Source organism: Melospiza georgiana, chromosome 24, assembly GCF_028018845.1.
Source record: "Melospiza georgiana isolate bMelGeo1 chromosome 24, bMelGeo1.pri, whole genome shotgun sequence".
Taxonomy (NCBI): domain Eukaryota; kingdom Metazoa; phylum Chordata; class Aves; order Passeriformes; family Passerellidae; genus Melospiza; species Melospiza georgiana.
This window is the reverse complement of record NC_080453.1, coordinates 7,728,771-7,746,024: the sequence shown is the minus strand read 5'-3', so window position 1 is coordinate 7,746,024 and position 17,254 is coordinate 7,728,771. Positions and strand designations below refer to the sequence as shown.

The 17,254-nt window shown below is 46.3% G+C and overlaps 1 protein-coding gene across 2 annotated transcripts in view; it reads right to left on the bottom strand.

The window, feature by feature from the left end:
- Positions 1 to 17,150, bottom strand: part of KHDRBS1 (KH RNA binding domain containing, signal transduction associated 1) — a 20,843-nt gene extending 3,693 nt beyond the window's left edge. For both annotated transcript variants that reach the window (XR_009115544.1, XM_058040288.1), the window contains exons 1-8: positions 16,901 to 17,150; positions 12,264 to 12,391; positions 11,224 to 11,340; positions 9,255 to 9,401; positions 6,992 to 7,128; positions 5,630 to 5,846; positions 4,496 to 4,563; positions 3,487 to 3,545 (exon numbers count right to left, since the gene is read on the bottom strand). Coding sequence is in view for 1 of the 2 variants with exons in the window: in XM_058040288.1 (XP_057896271.1) it covers positions 3,487 to 3,545; positions 4,496 to 4,563; positions 5,630 to 5,846; positions 6,992 to 7,128; positions 9,255 to 9,401; positions 11,224 to 11,340; positions 12,264 to 12,391; positions 16,901 to 17,150 (1,123 nt within the window). In the remaining variant the exon portion in view is untranslated. The remainder of the gene's footprint in view (positions 1 to 3,486; positions 3,546 to 4,495; positions 4,564 to 5,629; positions 5,847 to 6,991; positions 7,129 to 9,254; positions 9,402 to 11,223; positions 11,341 to 12,263; positions 12,392 to 16,900) is intronic.
- Between the last annotated feature and the right edge of the window lie 104 nt (positions 17,151 to 17,254).

The window sequence follows — 17,254 nt, the reverse complement described above, 5'->3', positions numbered from 1 at the left end:
AGAGAGAGAGAAAAGGTCAGGGTTGGGTGGAGGGAGGTGGGGAAGGGGTGGGAATGGGGTGGGAGATGGAGGAGGGAAGGTGGGGATGGCTGATCAAAATGGCTCCTCAAAACGGGACCCACAAAACAGCTCCTGATCCTCAAAACCAGCTCCTGATTCCTCAAAATGACTCCTCAAAACAGGACCCACAAAACAGCTCCTGATCCGCAAAACCAGCTCCTGATTCCTCAAAATGGCTCCTCAAAAACAGCTCCTGATCCCCCCAAAACAGCTCCTCAAAACAGGTCCTGATTCCTCAAAATAGGTCCTGATCCCCCCAAAACAGCTCCTCAAAAACAGGTCCTGATCCCCAAAACCAGCTCCTGATTCCTCAAAATAGCTCCTCAAAACAGCTCCCCAAAACCAGCTCCTGATCATCAAAAACAGCTCCCCCAAAACAGCTCCTGATCCCCAAAACCAGCTCCTGATCATGAAAAACAGCTCCCCCAAAACAGGTCCAGATCCCCAAAATCAGGTCCCCAAAAACAGCTTCTGATCCCCCAAAACAGCTCCTCAAAAACAGCTCCTGATCCCCCAAAACCAGCTCCTGATTTCTCAAAATAGCTCCTCAAAACAGGTCCTGATCCCTCAAAACAGCTCCTGATCCCCCAAAACAGCTCCTGATCCCCCAAAACAGCTCCTGATCCCCCAAAACAGCTCCTGATCCTGATCCCCCAAAATAGCTCCTCAAAACAGGACCCACAAAACAGCTCCTGATCCCCCAAACCAGCTCCTGATTCCTCCTCAAAATAGCTCCTCAAAACAGCTCTCCAAAACCAGCTCCTGATCATCAAATACAGCTCCCCCAAAACAGGTCCAGATCCCCAAAATCAGGTCCCCAAAAACAGCTCCTGATCCCCCAAAAACAGGTGCTTAAAACCAGCTCCTGACCCCCAAAACCAGCTCCTGATTCCTCCAAACCAGCTCCTCAAAACAGCTCCCCCAAAACAGCTCCCCCAAACCAGCTCCTGATTCCTCAAAATAGCTCCTCAAAACAGGTCCTGGTCCTCCAAAAACAGCTCCCCCAAAACAGGTCCAGATCCCCAAAATCAGGTCCCCAAAAACAGCTCCTGATCCCTCAAAACAGCTCCTCAAAAACAGCTCCTGATCCCCCCAAACCAGCTCCTGATTCCTCAAAATAGCTCCTCAAAACAGGTCTTGATCATCACAAACAGCTCCCCCAAAACAGTTCCAGATCCCCAAAATCAGGTCCCCAAAAACAGCTCCTGATCCCTCAAAACAGCTCCTCAAAAACAGCTCCTGATCCCCCAAAACCAGCTCCTGATTCCTCAAAATAGCTCCTCAAAACAGCTCTCCAAAACCAGCTCCTGATCATCAAATACAGCTCCCCCAAAACAGGTCCAGATCCCCAAAATCAGGTCCCCAAAAACAGCTCCCGATCCCCCAAAAACAGGTGCCTAAAACCAGCTTACTGATCCCCAAAACCAGCTCCTGATCCCTCAAAACCTGCTCCTCAAAACAGCTCCTGGTCCGCCAAAACAGCTCCCCCAAAACAGGTCCAGATCCCCAAAATCAGGTCCCCAAAAACAGCCCCTGATCCCCCAAAACCAGCTCCTGATTCCTCAAAATGGCTCCTCAAAATAGCTCCTGATTCCCCCCAAAACAGCTCATCAAAACAGCTCCTGATCCCCAAAACCAGCTCCTGATTCCTCAAAATGGCTCCTCAAAACAGCTCTCCAAAAACAGCTCCTGATCATCAAAAACAGCTCCCCCAAACCAGCTCCTGATCCCCAAAATCAGGTCCCCAAAACAGCTCCTGATTCCTCAAAATAGCTCCTCAAAAACAGCTCCTGATCCCCCAAAACCAGCTCCTGATCCCCCCAAAACAGCTCCTCAAAACAGCTCTCCAAAACCAGCTCCTGATCATCAAAAACAGCTCCCCCAAAACAGGTCCTAATCCTCCAAAAACAGCTCCCTAAAACCAGCTCCCCATTCCCCAAAATCCAGCTTGTGACCCAGCAAAACATCTTGACCAAAACAGCTCCTGATCCCCCCAAATCCAGCAAAACAGATGCCCCAAAACAGCTCCTGATGCCCCCAAACACTTCCTGATCCCCCAAACACCTCCTGATCCTGTGGCTGTTCCAGCCACATGGAACTCCACACCTTTGGCAATCTGGGATGTCACCTGGGCTGGAAATTTGGGGTCTCCTCCCAAATTCCCTGTGTGAGGAGCAGCAACGGTTCTGGATGTGCCCAAACCCTGCCCAGCAACAACAAAACTCCAGAGCCAGTCCCAGAGCAGCCCTGGGGACAGGGAAATGAACTCTGGCCAGCCCAGAGCAGCTCTGGGGACAGGGGACAATGGTTCCCTCTGTCTGTGTCACATCCAGATGCCATCCCCAGCCTGGACATGGGAACTGTCCCCAAAAATAAATAAATGGGGACCGGGGACAATGGTTCCCTCTCTCTCTGTCACATCCAGATGCCATCCCCAGCCTGGACATGGGAACTGCCCCCAAAAATAAATAAATGGGGACAGGGGACAATGGTTTCCTCTCAGTGCCACATCCAGATGCCATCCCCAGCCTGGGAATTCCCTCAAAAATAAATGGGGACAGGGGACAATGTCTCCCCCTTCTCATTGCCACAGCCAGATGCCACTCCCAGCCTGGAGATGGGAACTGCCCCCAAAAATAAATAAATGGGGACAGGGGACAATGGTTCCCTCTCAGTGCCACATCCAGATGCCATCCCCAGCCTGGAGATGGGAACTGCCCCCAAAAATGAATCAAAGCAGCCACAGCTGAAGGCAGCAGGAGGCAGGGAGGGACCTCTGGAATGTCTTCCCAAGGAATTCCTTGGTTTATTTTGCTTTTTTTTTTTGGTGAATTTTATCCCAGCTCGTTCCTCCCCTCACTTTTACTCTCCCAATTCTGTCCCTATGGGTGGGGAGTGACAGCAGGGCGTGGTGGCCCTTTGGGGTTAAATCACCAAATTTTGGCTCAGCCCAGCTTAAATCGGGAGTTTTACGTAATTGAGATTAGCTAAGCTTTGCTTACTGAGTCAAACTGGCTCCAGAGAGCCAAGGAGAGGCTCCCTCGTGACATTTAAATCCAATTTTTGAGCAGATTCACAGAGTCAGGGTTTGTGAGGATAAAGGAAGCAGATGGAACCACATAAAACCCAGCTCATGAAAATCAGACTGCAGCACAAGTGCTGTGGGTGGAAATCCAGACCTCCTGAAATATTCTAAAGCTACAAGGAAATTTAAACATTTCCAAAGATAAAAAATGGATTTTTTTTAAAAGAAAAAAATCTTGATTTTGAGAAAATCAAGCTTGAGAAGAACCTAAACCCACAGAAAAGTTGTTCAAACCTAAATAAAAACACCCCTCAATTTTTTATATCCAGACATTGGAAAACAGCAAAACTGACCACAAGCAATTCCCAACCCCTCCCTGATCCCAAAATTCCCAGACATACCATAAGCTTCATAGGTTTCCTGTGCCTCCCCATGTCCATAATCATAATATTCTGTATCCCTGCAAAAACAACGAGGTGGTTACACACAGGGAAATCCCATTCCCACACTGCCACCAAAAAAACAGGGAAAGAGAAAATGCTCTGAGCCCTGGATTCCAGCAGAACTCTGCAGCTCCACTGGCTTCAAGTGGGATTAAAAAAGGGGAAAAAAAAGGGGGAAAAAAAGGGGAAAAAAGGGAAAAAAAGGGGGAAAAAAAGGGGAAAAAAAGGGGAAAAAAAGGGGAAAAAAAGGGGAAAAAAAGGGGAAAAAAAGGGGAAAAAAAGGGGAAAAAAAGGGGAAAAAAAAGGGGAAAAAAAGGGGAAAAAAGGGGAAAAAAAGGGGAAAAAAAGGGGAAAAAAAGGGGAAAAAAAGGGGAAAAAAAGGGGAAAAAAAGGGGAAAAAAAGGGGAAAAAGGCCATGCAATTCCTTTGGGAAGAGGGAATCCAATTCACCCTTGGCCCTGGCTGTAGCAGCTCAGGAATGTTTCCACTGGTTTCAAATGGGATTAAAAAAAAAGGGAAAAAAGGGAAAAAAGGGGGGAAAAAAGGGGGAAAAGGCCATGCAGGATTGCTTTGGGAACAGGGGATCCAACTCACCCTTGGCCCTGGCTGTAACAGCTCAGGAATGTTTTCATTCGCTTCAAATGGGATTTAAAAATAGGGAGAAGAGGGGAAAAAGGGGAAAAGAGGGGGGGAAAGGGGAAAAGAGGGGAAAAAAGGGAAAAGAGGAGGAGAAAAAGGGAAAAGAAGGGAAAAAGGCCATGCAGGATCCCTTTGGGAAAAGGGAATCCCACTCACTCTTGGCCCTGGCTGTAGCAGCTCAGGAATGTTTCCATTGGCTTGGAATGGGATTTGAAAAAAGGGAAAAGAGGGGAAAAAAGGGGGAAAAAGGGAAAAGAGGGGAAAAAAGGGGGAAAAAGGGAAAGAAAGGCCACGCAGGATTGCTTTGGGAAAAGGGAATCCCACTCACCCTTGGCCCTGGCTGTAGTAGCCCTCGTAGCCCTCATAGCTCTGCTCTGCGTACGTGTCATCGTAGCCCTGTGAGCACGGGGACAGAAAAGTGTCACAACCCCAACACCATCCCAGTGGTCCCTGGTGATCCCAGAACCAGGAGTCAGCGGGATCCCAACACCATTCCCAGCAGTCCTTGGTGATCCCAGCCCCATCCCACTGACCCCTGGTGATCCCAACACCACCTCACTGATCCCAACATTATCACACTGATCCATGGTGATCTCAGCTCCATCCCACTGATCCCTGGTGATCCCAGCTCCATCCCATTGATCCCTGCTGATTCCAGCATTATCCCACTGATCCCTGGTGATCCCAACACCATCTCACTGACCCCTGGTGATCTCAGCACCACCCCATTGATCCCTGCTGATCCCAGCACCATCCCACTGATCCCTGATGGTCCCAACATCATTCCCACTGATTCCTGGTGACCCCAGCCCCACCCCACTGATCCCTGGTGATCCCAGCTCCATCCCACTGATCCCTGGTGATCCCACTGATCCCAGCACCATCCCACTGATCCCTGATGGTCCCAACATCATTCCCACTGATTCCTGGTGACCCCAGCCTCATCCCACTGATCCCTGGTGATCCCACTGATCCCTGCATCATCCCACTGATCCATGGTGATCCCAACCCCATCCCACTGATCCCTGGTGATCCCAGCTGATCCCAGAACCATCCCACTGATCCCTGCACCATCCCACTGATCCATGGTGATCCCAGCACCACCCCATTGATCCCTGGTGACCCCACTGATCCTTGGTGATCGCAACCCTATCCCACTGATCCCTGGTGATCCCAGAACCATCCCATTGACCCCTGGTGATCCCAGTACCACCCCGCTGATCCCAGTGATCCCCAGTGATCCCAGTACCACCCCGCTGATCCCACTGATCCCCAGTGATCCCAGCACCACCCCAGTGATCCCACTGATCCCCAGTGATCCCACCACCACCCCGCTGATCCCGCTGATCCCACTGATCCCCAGTGATCCCAGTACCACCCCGCTGATCCCACTGACCCCCATCCCACCACCCCCCCACCGCCGCCATTAACCCCCGAATGCCCAGAATGAACCCCCGCTCACGTATTCCTCGTAGCTCTCCGGCACGGGGGGCGGGGGCAGGGGTATCCTCTGGATGCCAGCTGCCCGTGCCCGGGGGGCAGGGGCTCCCCTCACGGCCGGGGGCGGGGGCACCCCCCGGGCCATGGCAGCGCCCCGGGCCAGGGCCCCGCGCACGGGGGCGCCCCGCACCAGGGCACCCCTGGGAGGAGGAGGAGGAGGGGGCCCGACCCCACGGCCCCTGCGGAGACACAGAGAGGTTGGGCAGGAGCTGCTGCTGCTCTGGGGACACCCAGCATGGGATGTGTCATTGTCATGTTCTCTGGAGAGCCCCAGCATGGGGTGTGTCACTGTCATGTTTGCTGGAGAGTCCCAGCATGGGATGTGTCATTGTCATGTTCTCTGGAGAGTCCCAGCATGGGATGTGTCATTGTCATGTTCTCTGGAGAGTCCCAGCATGGGATGTGTCATTGTCATGTTTGCTGGAGAGTCCCAGCATGGGATGTGTCATTGTCATGTTCTCTGGAGAGTCCCAGCATGGGATGTGTCATTGTCATGTTTGCTGGAGAGTCCCAGCATGGGATGTGTCATTGTCATGTTCTCTGGAGAGTCCCAGGATGGGGAAGTGGCACTGTCACATCTTCTGGAGAGCCCCAGGATGGGCATGTGTCACTGTCATGTTTTCCAGGATGGAACCATGGATGGAACCATGGATGGAAACCATTGATGGAACCATGGATGGAAACCATTGATGAACCTATTAATGGAACCATGGATGGAAACCATTGATGGAAACCATTGATGGAACCATTGATGGAACCATGGATGGAACCATGGATGGAAACCATGGATGGAACCATTGATGGAACCATGGATGGAAACCATTGATGGAACCATGGATGGAAACCATTGATGGAACCATGGATGGAACCATTGATAGAACCATGGATGGAACCATGGATGGAACCATGGATAAAAGCATTGAAGAAACCACTTATGAAACTATTGATGAAACTATTGATGGAAACCATGGATGGAACCACGGATGGAACCACTTATGAAACTATTGATGGAACCATGCACAAAACCATTGATGAAACCATGGATGGAAGCATTGATGAAACCACTGATGAAATTATTGATGAAACTACTGATGGAACCATGGATGGAAACATTGATGAAACCACTGATGAAACTATTGATGGAACCACTGATGGAACCACTGCTTAAACCCAGCCCAAACCCCCCCCAGCGTTGGATGCCACCCCAAACACAATGCCCTGAGCCAGAAGGCCAAAGCCAGGCCTGGCCAAGCAGCAGTTTAACCCCTGTGAGAGCCCAGCTGAGGGTGAGGGCAGCATGCCCAGGCTGGCATCTTGGGAATACCTTGGCACAGGGGGAGGGGGAGGCGGGGCTGCCCCCCGGCCCCGCCCGGGGACGCCTCGGCCGCGGTTGGGCTCCGGGACCCCGTTGAGATAGGAGAGCTCCAGGAACTGCTCCTGGCAGATATCATCCATCATGTCCTGAAAGGAGGGTAAAAATGAGGGTAAATAAGGAGATAAAGGAACAGCTCTGGGATATCACAGCCTGGCATGAAACAACTGCATGGGCCTCAGGAAAATCTGCTTTTAGTGGGATTGGCTGCAGCTTTCTCCAAGGCCTGCAGCTCCAGGTGGTGTTCCCAGAATGCCAGGAGGATTTATGGGGACAGCCCAGGCAGCTCTGAGCCCACAGCTCCTGTTAAAGGGGCAGAGAGCCCATGGAAGGTGACCCTGCAGTGCTCCCACTCCCAAAGGAAAGGGTGGGATGCAGATATCCCTTCCCAAACCCAAGGGGGGGTTTCAAATTCTGAGGGGTGCAGAGTGTGCCGGGCAGATCCCTGCAGACCCCTTCCCTGGGGACCAAGGGCCAGAGGAGATCATCCAGAACCATCCCAGTGATCCCAGAACCATCCCAGCGATCCCAGAACCATCCCAGTGATTCCCAGTGATCCCAGAACCATCCCAGTGATCCCAGAACCATCCCAGTGATCCCAGCAGTTCTTGGAGGTCCCAGAACCATCCCAGTGATTCCTAATCCATCCCAGAGGTCCCTGGAGATCCCAAAATCATCCTAGTGATTGCCAGTGACCCCATCACCATCCCAGAGCTCCCTGGAGATCCCAAAACCATCCCAGTGATCCCAGACCCATCCCAGTGCTCCCCGAACCATTCCAGAGCTTCCTGGTGATCCCAGGACCATCCCAGCGATCCCAAAACCATCCCAGAGCCCCTTGGAGATCCCAGAACCGTCTCAGAGCTCCCTGGAGATCCCTGAACCATCCCAGTGATTCCTGGAGATCCCAAAACCATCCCAGAGCTCCTTGGAGATCCCAGCATCATCCCAGGGCTCTGTGTTCATCCTAAAACCACCCCAGTGATCCCAGACCCATCCCAGTGCTCCCCGAACCATTCCAGAGCTTCCTGGTGATCCCAGGACCATCCCAGCGATCCCAAAACCATCCCAGAGCCCCTTGGAGATCCCAGAACCGTCTCAGAGCTCCCTGGAGATCCCAGAACCATCCCAGTGATCCCTGGAGATCCCAGACCCATCTCAGAGCTCCCTGGAGATCCCAGCACCATCCCAGTGGTTCCCAGTGATCCCAGCACCATTTCAGTGCTCCCTGGAGATCCCAAAACCATCCCAGTGATCCCAAAACCATCCCAGAGCTCCCTGGAGATCCCAAAACCATCCCAGTGGTCCCTGAACCATCCCAGAGCTTCCTGGAGATCCCAAAATCATCCCAGTGATCCCAAAACCATCCCAGTGCTCCTTGGAGATCCCATCATCATCCCAGAGCTCCCTGGAGATCCCAAAACCATCCCAGTGGTCCCTGAACCATCCCAGTGAACCCTGGAGATCCCATCATCATCCCAGAGCTCCCTGGAGATCCCAAAACCATCCCAGTGGTCCCTGAACCATCCCAGTGATCCCTGGAGACCCCCAAACCATCCCAGTGGTCCCTGAACCATCCCAGAGATCCCTGGAGATCTCCAAACCATCCCAGTGGTCCCTGAACCATCCCAGAGCTCCCTGGAGATCCCAGAACCATCCCAGTGATCCCTGGAGATCCCCAAACCATCCCAGTGGTCCCTGAACCATCCCAGAGATCCCTGGAGATTCCAGAACCATCCCAGTGATTCCTGGAGATCCCAAAACCATCCCAGTGGTCCCTGAACCATCCCAGAGATCCCTGGAGATTCCAGAACCATCCCAGTGATTCCTGGAGATCCCAAAACCATCCCAGTGGTCCCTGAACCATCCCAGAGATCCCTGGAGATTCCAGAACCATCCCAGTGATTCCTGGAGATCCCAAAACCATCCCAGTGCTTTCTGAACCATCCCAGAGCTCCCTGGAGATCCCAGAACCATCCCAGTGATCCCTGGAGATCCCAAAATCATCCCAGTGATCCCAAAACCATCCCAGAGCTTCCTGGAGACCCCCAAACCATCCCAGTGGTCCCTGAACCATCCCAGAGCTCCCCGAAGATCCCGGTGATGATCTCCCAGCCGAAGCGCGAACCTCCCCATTCCCCCCGCGAATTTAACACCCAATTTGAATTTGAATTTTGATTTTGGAAGAAGCTCCCTGAAGGAGCAGGGAACTCACAGGGACCAGGAACTTCTTGACCTCCTCCATGGCGTGGGCCATGAGGGCGTAGGCCTCGCAGGGGGGCCCGAACACCTCGATGAACACGTGCAGGTCCATGTGCAGGTGCGCGTACTTGGGGTCGCCGCCCTTGCGCAGCTCCTCCTCCTGCAAAACCCCACAAATTCAGAAAAAATGGAATTTGGAAGGAGGTTTTTAATTTTATAGGAATTAGGAAACCATTTTAGATGGTTTTGTACATCTGTGTGTAAACAGATATATTTGTATATATATTTGAGATATATTTGTATTTGGGATCTCCCCTTTGTGCAGCTCCTCCTCCTACAGAAACCCCACAAATTCAGAAAAAATGGAATTTGTAAGGAGGTTTTTAATTTTATAGGAATTAGGAAACCATTTTATATGGTTTTGTACATCTGTGTGCAAACACTCAGATGGGGATCCCTCCACTTGTGCAGCTCCTCCTCCTGCAAAACCCCACAAACTTATTAAAAATGGAATTTGTAAGGAGTTTTTAAATTTTATAGGAATTAGGAATGAGAATGGATAGGAAACCATTTTATATGGTTTTGTATATCTGTGTGTTTTGTATATCTGTGAGATATAAATATATTTGGGATCCTCCCCTTTGCGCAGCTCCTCCTCCTGCAAAACCCCACAAATTCATTAAAAATGGAATTTATAAGGAGTTTTTTAATTTTAGAGGAATTAGGAAAGAAAATTGACAGGAAACCATTTTAGATGGCTTTGTACATCTGTGTGCAAACACTGAGATATTTTTGTATTTGGGATTCCTCCTTTGTGCAGCTCCTCCTCCTGCAGAAACCCCACAAAATTATTAAAAATGGAATTTGGAAAGAGGTTTTTAATTTTATATTAATTAGGAATGAGAATTGACAGGAAACCATTTTATATGGTTTTGTACATCTGTGTGTAAACACGGAGATAAAATTTTTATTTTAAAATTTTATTTATTAAAGAATGTTTTTTAAAAATTATTTTTATTTTTAAATTTTATTTATTTAAAACCATTTTATTTTTAAATTTTAATTTTTATTAATTAAAATTATTTTTATTTTTATTAATATTATTGTTATTAATTTTATTAATTTCTATTTTTTAATTTTAAAATTAGGTTTTATTATTTTTTAATTTTATTTGGGATCCTCCCCTTTGCAGAGCTTTTCCTCCTGCAAAAACCCAGCAGAGTTATAAAAAATAGAGTTTGTAAATAGTTTTTAAATTTTATAGGAAGCTTGCATGGTTTTGTACATCTGTGTGTAAACACTGAGGTAAGATTTTTAATTTTAAATTTTATTATTTATTTTTAATGATGTATTTTTATTCTTCTTATTTTATTATTTTATATTTAATTTATATTATGTTACTTTTTACTTATTTAATTTTATTCATCATTTTATTTTTTTTTTTTTCAAGATACCTTGAAGATATTTCTCTTTTTCAGGCTGTTTTGCAGTTATTTAAGAAGCTACAATCTGAAAGTATAAAACCTTTTTGTGCTGCTCAAGTAAAATCAGAATTAAGCTACAGCTCTGTTCAAAATAAGCAGGAAAAAATAAAAATAATATTTTTCCCATTTTTAAATATAATTTTTTGCTGTTTGAAAACCTCTCCTGGCACTTTGTGACCCAAAATTATTCAAATTTTGGTGACCAAAAATTACCAGGAACACATTGCTCCAACATCCCCACTGAACCAGAAGAATTTAAAGATTTCAGAGCAGCTAAAAAAGGGATTTTTATCTTTTTATAGACAGGAAAAAGATCCTTTTAATGAATGGCTCTTGAGGAGAAGAATCCTTATTTTACCAATTTTTTAATTAATCTTTAATTGAAGTTTTTTCTAATTTAATTTTCAATAAAACGCTTGGAGAGCTGTTAATTCTCACCAAAATAAATGGCATTTTATTTTTTATTTTTTATTTTTTATTTTTTTTATTTTTCCTCACCTTGGCTTTGTCCCTCATGGAGCCTTTCCCCAGCACAGAGATTTTAGCACCAGTTTCTTCCTGAAGTCTCTTAATGGTGTTGCCTTGGGGTCCCAAAATCTTCCCAACAAAGTTGAACTAAAAATTAAAGGAAAAAACAACAAAAATAAATCAGCTCCAGAGCTCCAAAAATGTTTCTGAATGTTCTGTTGGTTGACAAAAAAAAATAAAAATAAAAAAAAAAATAATCACATTCCCACAGGAAAATTGAAGTTTTGAAAGGAAAATTGAAATTTCAAATGGAAAATTCAAGAGGGAAATTCAAATTTCAAAAGGAAAAATTCAGTTTCCGAAGGAAAATTCAAGTTTCAAGAGGAAAGTTGTAATTTTAAAAGGAAAATCTAAGTTTCAGAAGAAAATTCAAGTTTCCAAAGGCAAATCCAGCTTTGAAAGGAAAATTCAAGTTGTTTCCAAAGGAAAATCCAAGTTTCTAAAGGAAAATTTAGGATTCCAAAGGAAAAATTTAATTTAGAAAAGAAAATTCAAGCTTTGAAAGGAAAATTCAGGTTTCAATAGGAAAATTCAAGTTAATAGAGGAAAATCCAAGTTTCAAAAGGAAAATCAAACTTTGAAAGGAAAATTCAAGTTGTTTCCAAAGGAAAATTCAAGTTTCAAGAGGAAAATTCAGGTTTTTAATCTTTCTTTTAATGAAAAAGCCAAATGTTCTAGCAGAAAAAAAATAAGTTAAATTAAGTTGTTCAACCCCAACATCTGCAGCAGCTTTCCAGCAAATCTTTAAGGAATTAAATGTAAAATAAATATAAAAAAAGCTCCAGCCATGGAATTGTCTGTTCCAGCAACCCAAGATCCCAATGTGCATCACCACTCATCCCAAAATATTCCAAAAATTCAATATATTACAAATAAAAACCCAAATCCTTATTTTTCCAAAGAAACCTCTTGAATTTTGGTTGAAAATGAAGATTTAACTCCTGCTGCCACAAAATTTGACAGAAAAGAAGAAAATCTCAGAGATTTGGTTGATTTTTTTCTGGCCTCACCTTGGGGTATTGTTTGACAGGGATCAGAACTCGTTCCTTCAGCTTCATATTCTTGTGGGAAAATAAATCCAGGTAGTTCTCCTCCTCCTCCTTCTTTGTGGTCTCTCCTTTCTGAATTTTTTCAATTTCTAAATAAAAATAAATCAATATAAATGATAAAATTAATATTCATAATAATATAAAATTAGAATAACATTAAAATATTATAATGGTAAATATAAATATAATGATAGGATTATAAAATTTATAAAAATAATATAAATAATGATATAAAAACAAAATGAATATATTATTATAGATAGAAATGATAGTATTGTAAATAATCATGCATAATTAATAATATACATTATAATTAGTAATATAAATATAAAAATATAATAAATATAAATAATAGAAATAATGATCTAAAAATTTGCTGGTTTTTATTTTCCTTAAACAAACATCAGATCACAGATGAAACCACCCCAAAATACATTAAAATTCAATTTTTTTTTTTGCTAAATCGGGACAAAAATCAGGAAGAATTTGATGAAAAGAAAACAAAATTTAAAAAGCAGCAGCGGAGGAATTCCAAACTCTGGGAATTCCAGGCTCTGGGAACTTTGAGAATTCCAAGATCTGGAAATTTCAGGCTTTGGGAATTACAAACCTTGGGAATTCCAGGCTCGGAGAATTCCAAATTCTGGGAAATCCAAGTTTGAGAATTCCAGGCTCTGGGAATTCCAAGTTTTGGGAATTCTAAATTTTGGGAATTCCAAATTTTGGGAAATCCAAGTTTGAGAATGCCAAGCTTTGGGAACTCCAGGTTCTGGGAATTCCAAGCTTTGGGAATTCCAAGCTTTGGGAATTCCAGGCTCTGGGAATTCCAAGTTTGGGAATTCCAAGTTTTGGGAATTCCAAGATCTGGGAAATCCAAGTTTGAGAATTCCAAGCTTTGGGAATTCTAGGCTCTGGGAAGGAAAGGTGAGATTTGGGATGGGGCACAGTGGGAGAAACTCCTGGGATGGCAAATGGGAACAGGAATGGGCACTGAGGTGGGAATGGGAATGGGCACGGAGGGGAGAATTCCACAGAGGAGGGAACAGGAATGGCCACAGCTCTGGGAATGGTCACTGAAGTGGGAATGGCCACAAAGGTGGGAACAGGAATGACCACAAAAGTGAGAATGGCCACTGAGGTGGAATAGGAATGGCCACTGAGGGGGGAACGGGAATGGCCACAGCAGCAGGAATAGCCACAAAGGTGGGAAGGGGAATGGCCACAGCTCTGGGAATGGGAATGGCCACTGAGGTGGGAATGGCCACAAAGGTAGGAAGGTGAACGGCCACTGAGGTGGGAATGGAAGTGGCCACAGCTTTGGGAATGGCCACTGAGGTAAGAATGGGAATGGCCACAGAGGTGGGACAGGAGCGGCCACTGAAGTGGGAACGGCCACAAAGGTGGGAATAGGAATGACCACAAAGGTGAGAATGGGCACTGAGGTGGGAATGGGCACTGAGGTGGGAATGGGCACAGCTCTGGGAACAGGAATGGCCACTGAAGTGGGAATGGGAATGGCCACAGCTCAGGGAATGAGAATGGCCACAGAGGTGGAACAGGCGTGGCCACTGAGGTGGGAATGGCCACAGCAGCAGGAATGGCCACAAAGGTGGGAAGGGATATGGCCACAGCTCTGGGAACGGCCACAAAGGTGGGAATAGGAATGGCCACAGAGGTGGGAATGGCCACTGAGGGAATGGGCATGGCCACAGCAGCAGCAATGGGAATGGCCCCACAGCTCTGGGAATGGCCACTGAGGCAGGAACAGGACCGGCCACAGCTCTGGGAATGGGAATGGCCACAGCAGGAATGAAGGGGAATGGCCCCTGAGGTGGGAACAGGAGTGGCCACAGCAGTGCCAGCTGTTGAGAACGTCACCACGGTTGAACAAAACAAAAACTGAAAAGCGCAAACTGAAATGGTTTCAGAACGACCCAGCCTGAGGCAGCAGGGGACAGTGTGAGGTGGCAGTGTGGGGACAGGATTTCCATGTGGAAGGACAGGGATGGAGGGAATCTCCATCAGGAGCCTGCCCTGCACTGAAGGAGCTCCAGGGTGAGCCCTGTGCCCTCAGCGACCTCAGCCCAGCCTGGATCCAGCAGGGAATTCCTGGGGGATCCCCCAGCCCCTCCCTGCTCCCCTTCCCAACCATCCTGGAATGACACAGCTCACACACCCCTGGGAAATCCAGCTTGGAGCATGAAATAAACCCGGCTAAAATTCCCAAAAATTCCCAAAAATCCCAAATCCCACAGCTGGGATATCTCCTTTTTCCCAAAGGGAAAGCAGAGAGAGCTGCGCCCTTCACACCTCCCCTGCTCTTTCAAAAAGGATTTTCTTGTTCCTATGGAAAAGGAAGGTCACACAGACACTTAATTAAATTACTAATACTCTTATTAATGATAGCAATGATAGCAATAATATTATTAACAATAAAATAGTAAGAATAAAATAAAAATAATATCAATTAAATAATAATGATAATAATGGTAATAATGGTAATGATAATAATAGCAATAGTAATAATAATAATTTTAAAAGCAGGGGAAAAATAAATAATTTTTAAAAGCAGTGGTGGAAATAATAATAATGGTAATGGTAATAATAATAATAATAGGTGGAAAAAATAAAGCACTGGTGGAAATAATGATAATGATGATGATAATAATAGGAAAAAATAACTAAAAAAAATCACGGATGGAGATGAAATCTGAACAGATCCTTGCATGGCAAGCAGACAGAGACTGGGAATTTTTGAACTGATTCCCGTTTTTGAGGGGAAGGGAAGGGAAGGAAAAAGGAAAAAGGAAAAAGGAAAGGAAAGGAGAAAAAGGAAAGCTCGGCTGGGCACAGAACAAAGGCTGCCATTTCCATTTCCATTTTCATTTCCATTCCAGCCCTGCATTTCCAGCAGGGAAAATTCCCCGCGCGGCTCTCTCAGGTTCTATTTTAGCTCCTCTGTCCCCAGGGCTGCAAGGGCTGCCCTGATTTCGCCTCCTGCTCTTCCCGACAGCTGCTTGCAGGGATTTTTGATGGGAATCACGTTTCCAACAGCCTGGTGTGCCGGCTGCGTTTAACCCTTGTGGGGAAATGAGAGCAGATGTCCCCAAAGCAGGACAGGTCCAAAGGGACATCGCATGCCCAGGACTGTCACTGCCACCCTGGATCTGCAATGCTTCTACTCCCTCTAAACATCACAATTACCATAATTATCAGCATATTTACTATTACCATCACGTTTTATTTCAATTATCAAACGTTTCTCTCACAGGTTTTCAATTATTAAATGGTTCTCTCACTGCCACCTTGGATCTGCAAGGAGCTTGGGGATGGGTGGTGAAGAATTTGGCATCAATGCTTCTACTCCCTCCCAACATCATAATTACCATTATTAGCAACATATTTACTATTACCATCATGTTTTGTTTCAATTATCAAACGTTTCTCTCACAAGTTTTCAATTATTAAATGGTTCTCTCACTGCCACCCTGGATCTGCAGGGAGCTTGGGGAGGGAGGGTGAAGAATTTGGCTCTAAACATCACAATTACCATAATTATCAGCATATTTACTATTACCATCATGTTTTATTTCAATTATTAAATGTTTCTCTCACAGGTTTTCAATTATTAAATGGTTCTCTCACTGCCACCCTGGATCTGCAAGGAGCTCGGGGATGGGTGGTGAAGAATTTGGCATCAATGGTTCTACTCCCTCCCAACATCATAATTAGCATTATTAGCAACATATTTACTATTACCATCATGTTTTGTTTCAATTATCAAACGTTTCTCTCACAGGTTTTCAATTATTAAACGGTTCTCTCACTGCCACCCTGGATCTGATGATCACCCATCATCTGGGGTGATGAAGAATTGGGCATCACTTCTTTCTACTCCCTGCCGACATCACAATTATTATTTATCAGCGTATTTATCGTTATCATCGCGTTTTATTTCAATTATTAAACGCTTCCCTCAAGGGTTTTGATTCTCTTCATTCTCCCATCTGCCTGAGGCCACACCACAAGCGCCAACATAATATAACACAGCAAAACCCACCAATAAAACACACGCAAAACTCGCGGCTCTGCGGATTAAGCTGCGATTACACAGGGAAATATCTCATTTTAACAGGGAAATTTCTCATTTTAACAGGGAAATATTTCAAGGAAATATCTCATTTTAACAGGGAAATTGCTCATTTTAACAAGGAAATATCTCATTTTAACAGGGAAATATTTCAAGGAAACATCTCATTTTAACAGGGAAATTGCTCATTTTAACAGGGAAATATTTCAAGGAAATATCTCATTTTAACAGGGAAATATCTCATTTTAACAGGGAAATATATGATTTTAACAGGGAAATATATGATCTTAACAAGGAAATATGTGATTTTAACAAGGAAATATCTCATCTTAACAAGGAAATATCTCATTTTAACAGGGAAATAGCTCATTTTAACAAGGAAATATCTCATTTTAACAGGGAAATAGCTCATTTTAACAGGGAAATATCTCATTTTAACAGGGAAATATCTCATTTAACCCCGGAGCCAGAACGGCCATGGGGCCCCGCCCGTGCCCGGCGCCGGTACCTGCGGTCAGCAGCTGCATGGCGTGCGTGAAGGACGGGTCCAGGCTGTCCTTCTCAGCCATCAGCTCGGGCAGATATTTGTTCTCGGGCTCCATCTTCCCGGCGCCTGCGGCCCCACCGGACGGCGGCTGCGCTCCGCTGGCGGCCCCGCGGGCCCCTCCGCCACGGGGCGCTCGGCGCGGCGGCGGCGCGCGGCCACCGGGGCCCTGTCCCCGCGATAAGCGACCGGCGGGGTCGTCGCGACGCTGCATGAGGCGGTGGCGGGGAGGGGAAGCGGCGGCCGGGCCGGGCCGGGCCGGGCCGGGGACGGCGGCGGCGGCGGGAGCGCAGCGGCCACACCGCCCGCGCAGCGCCC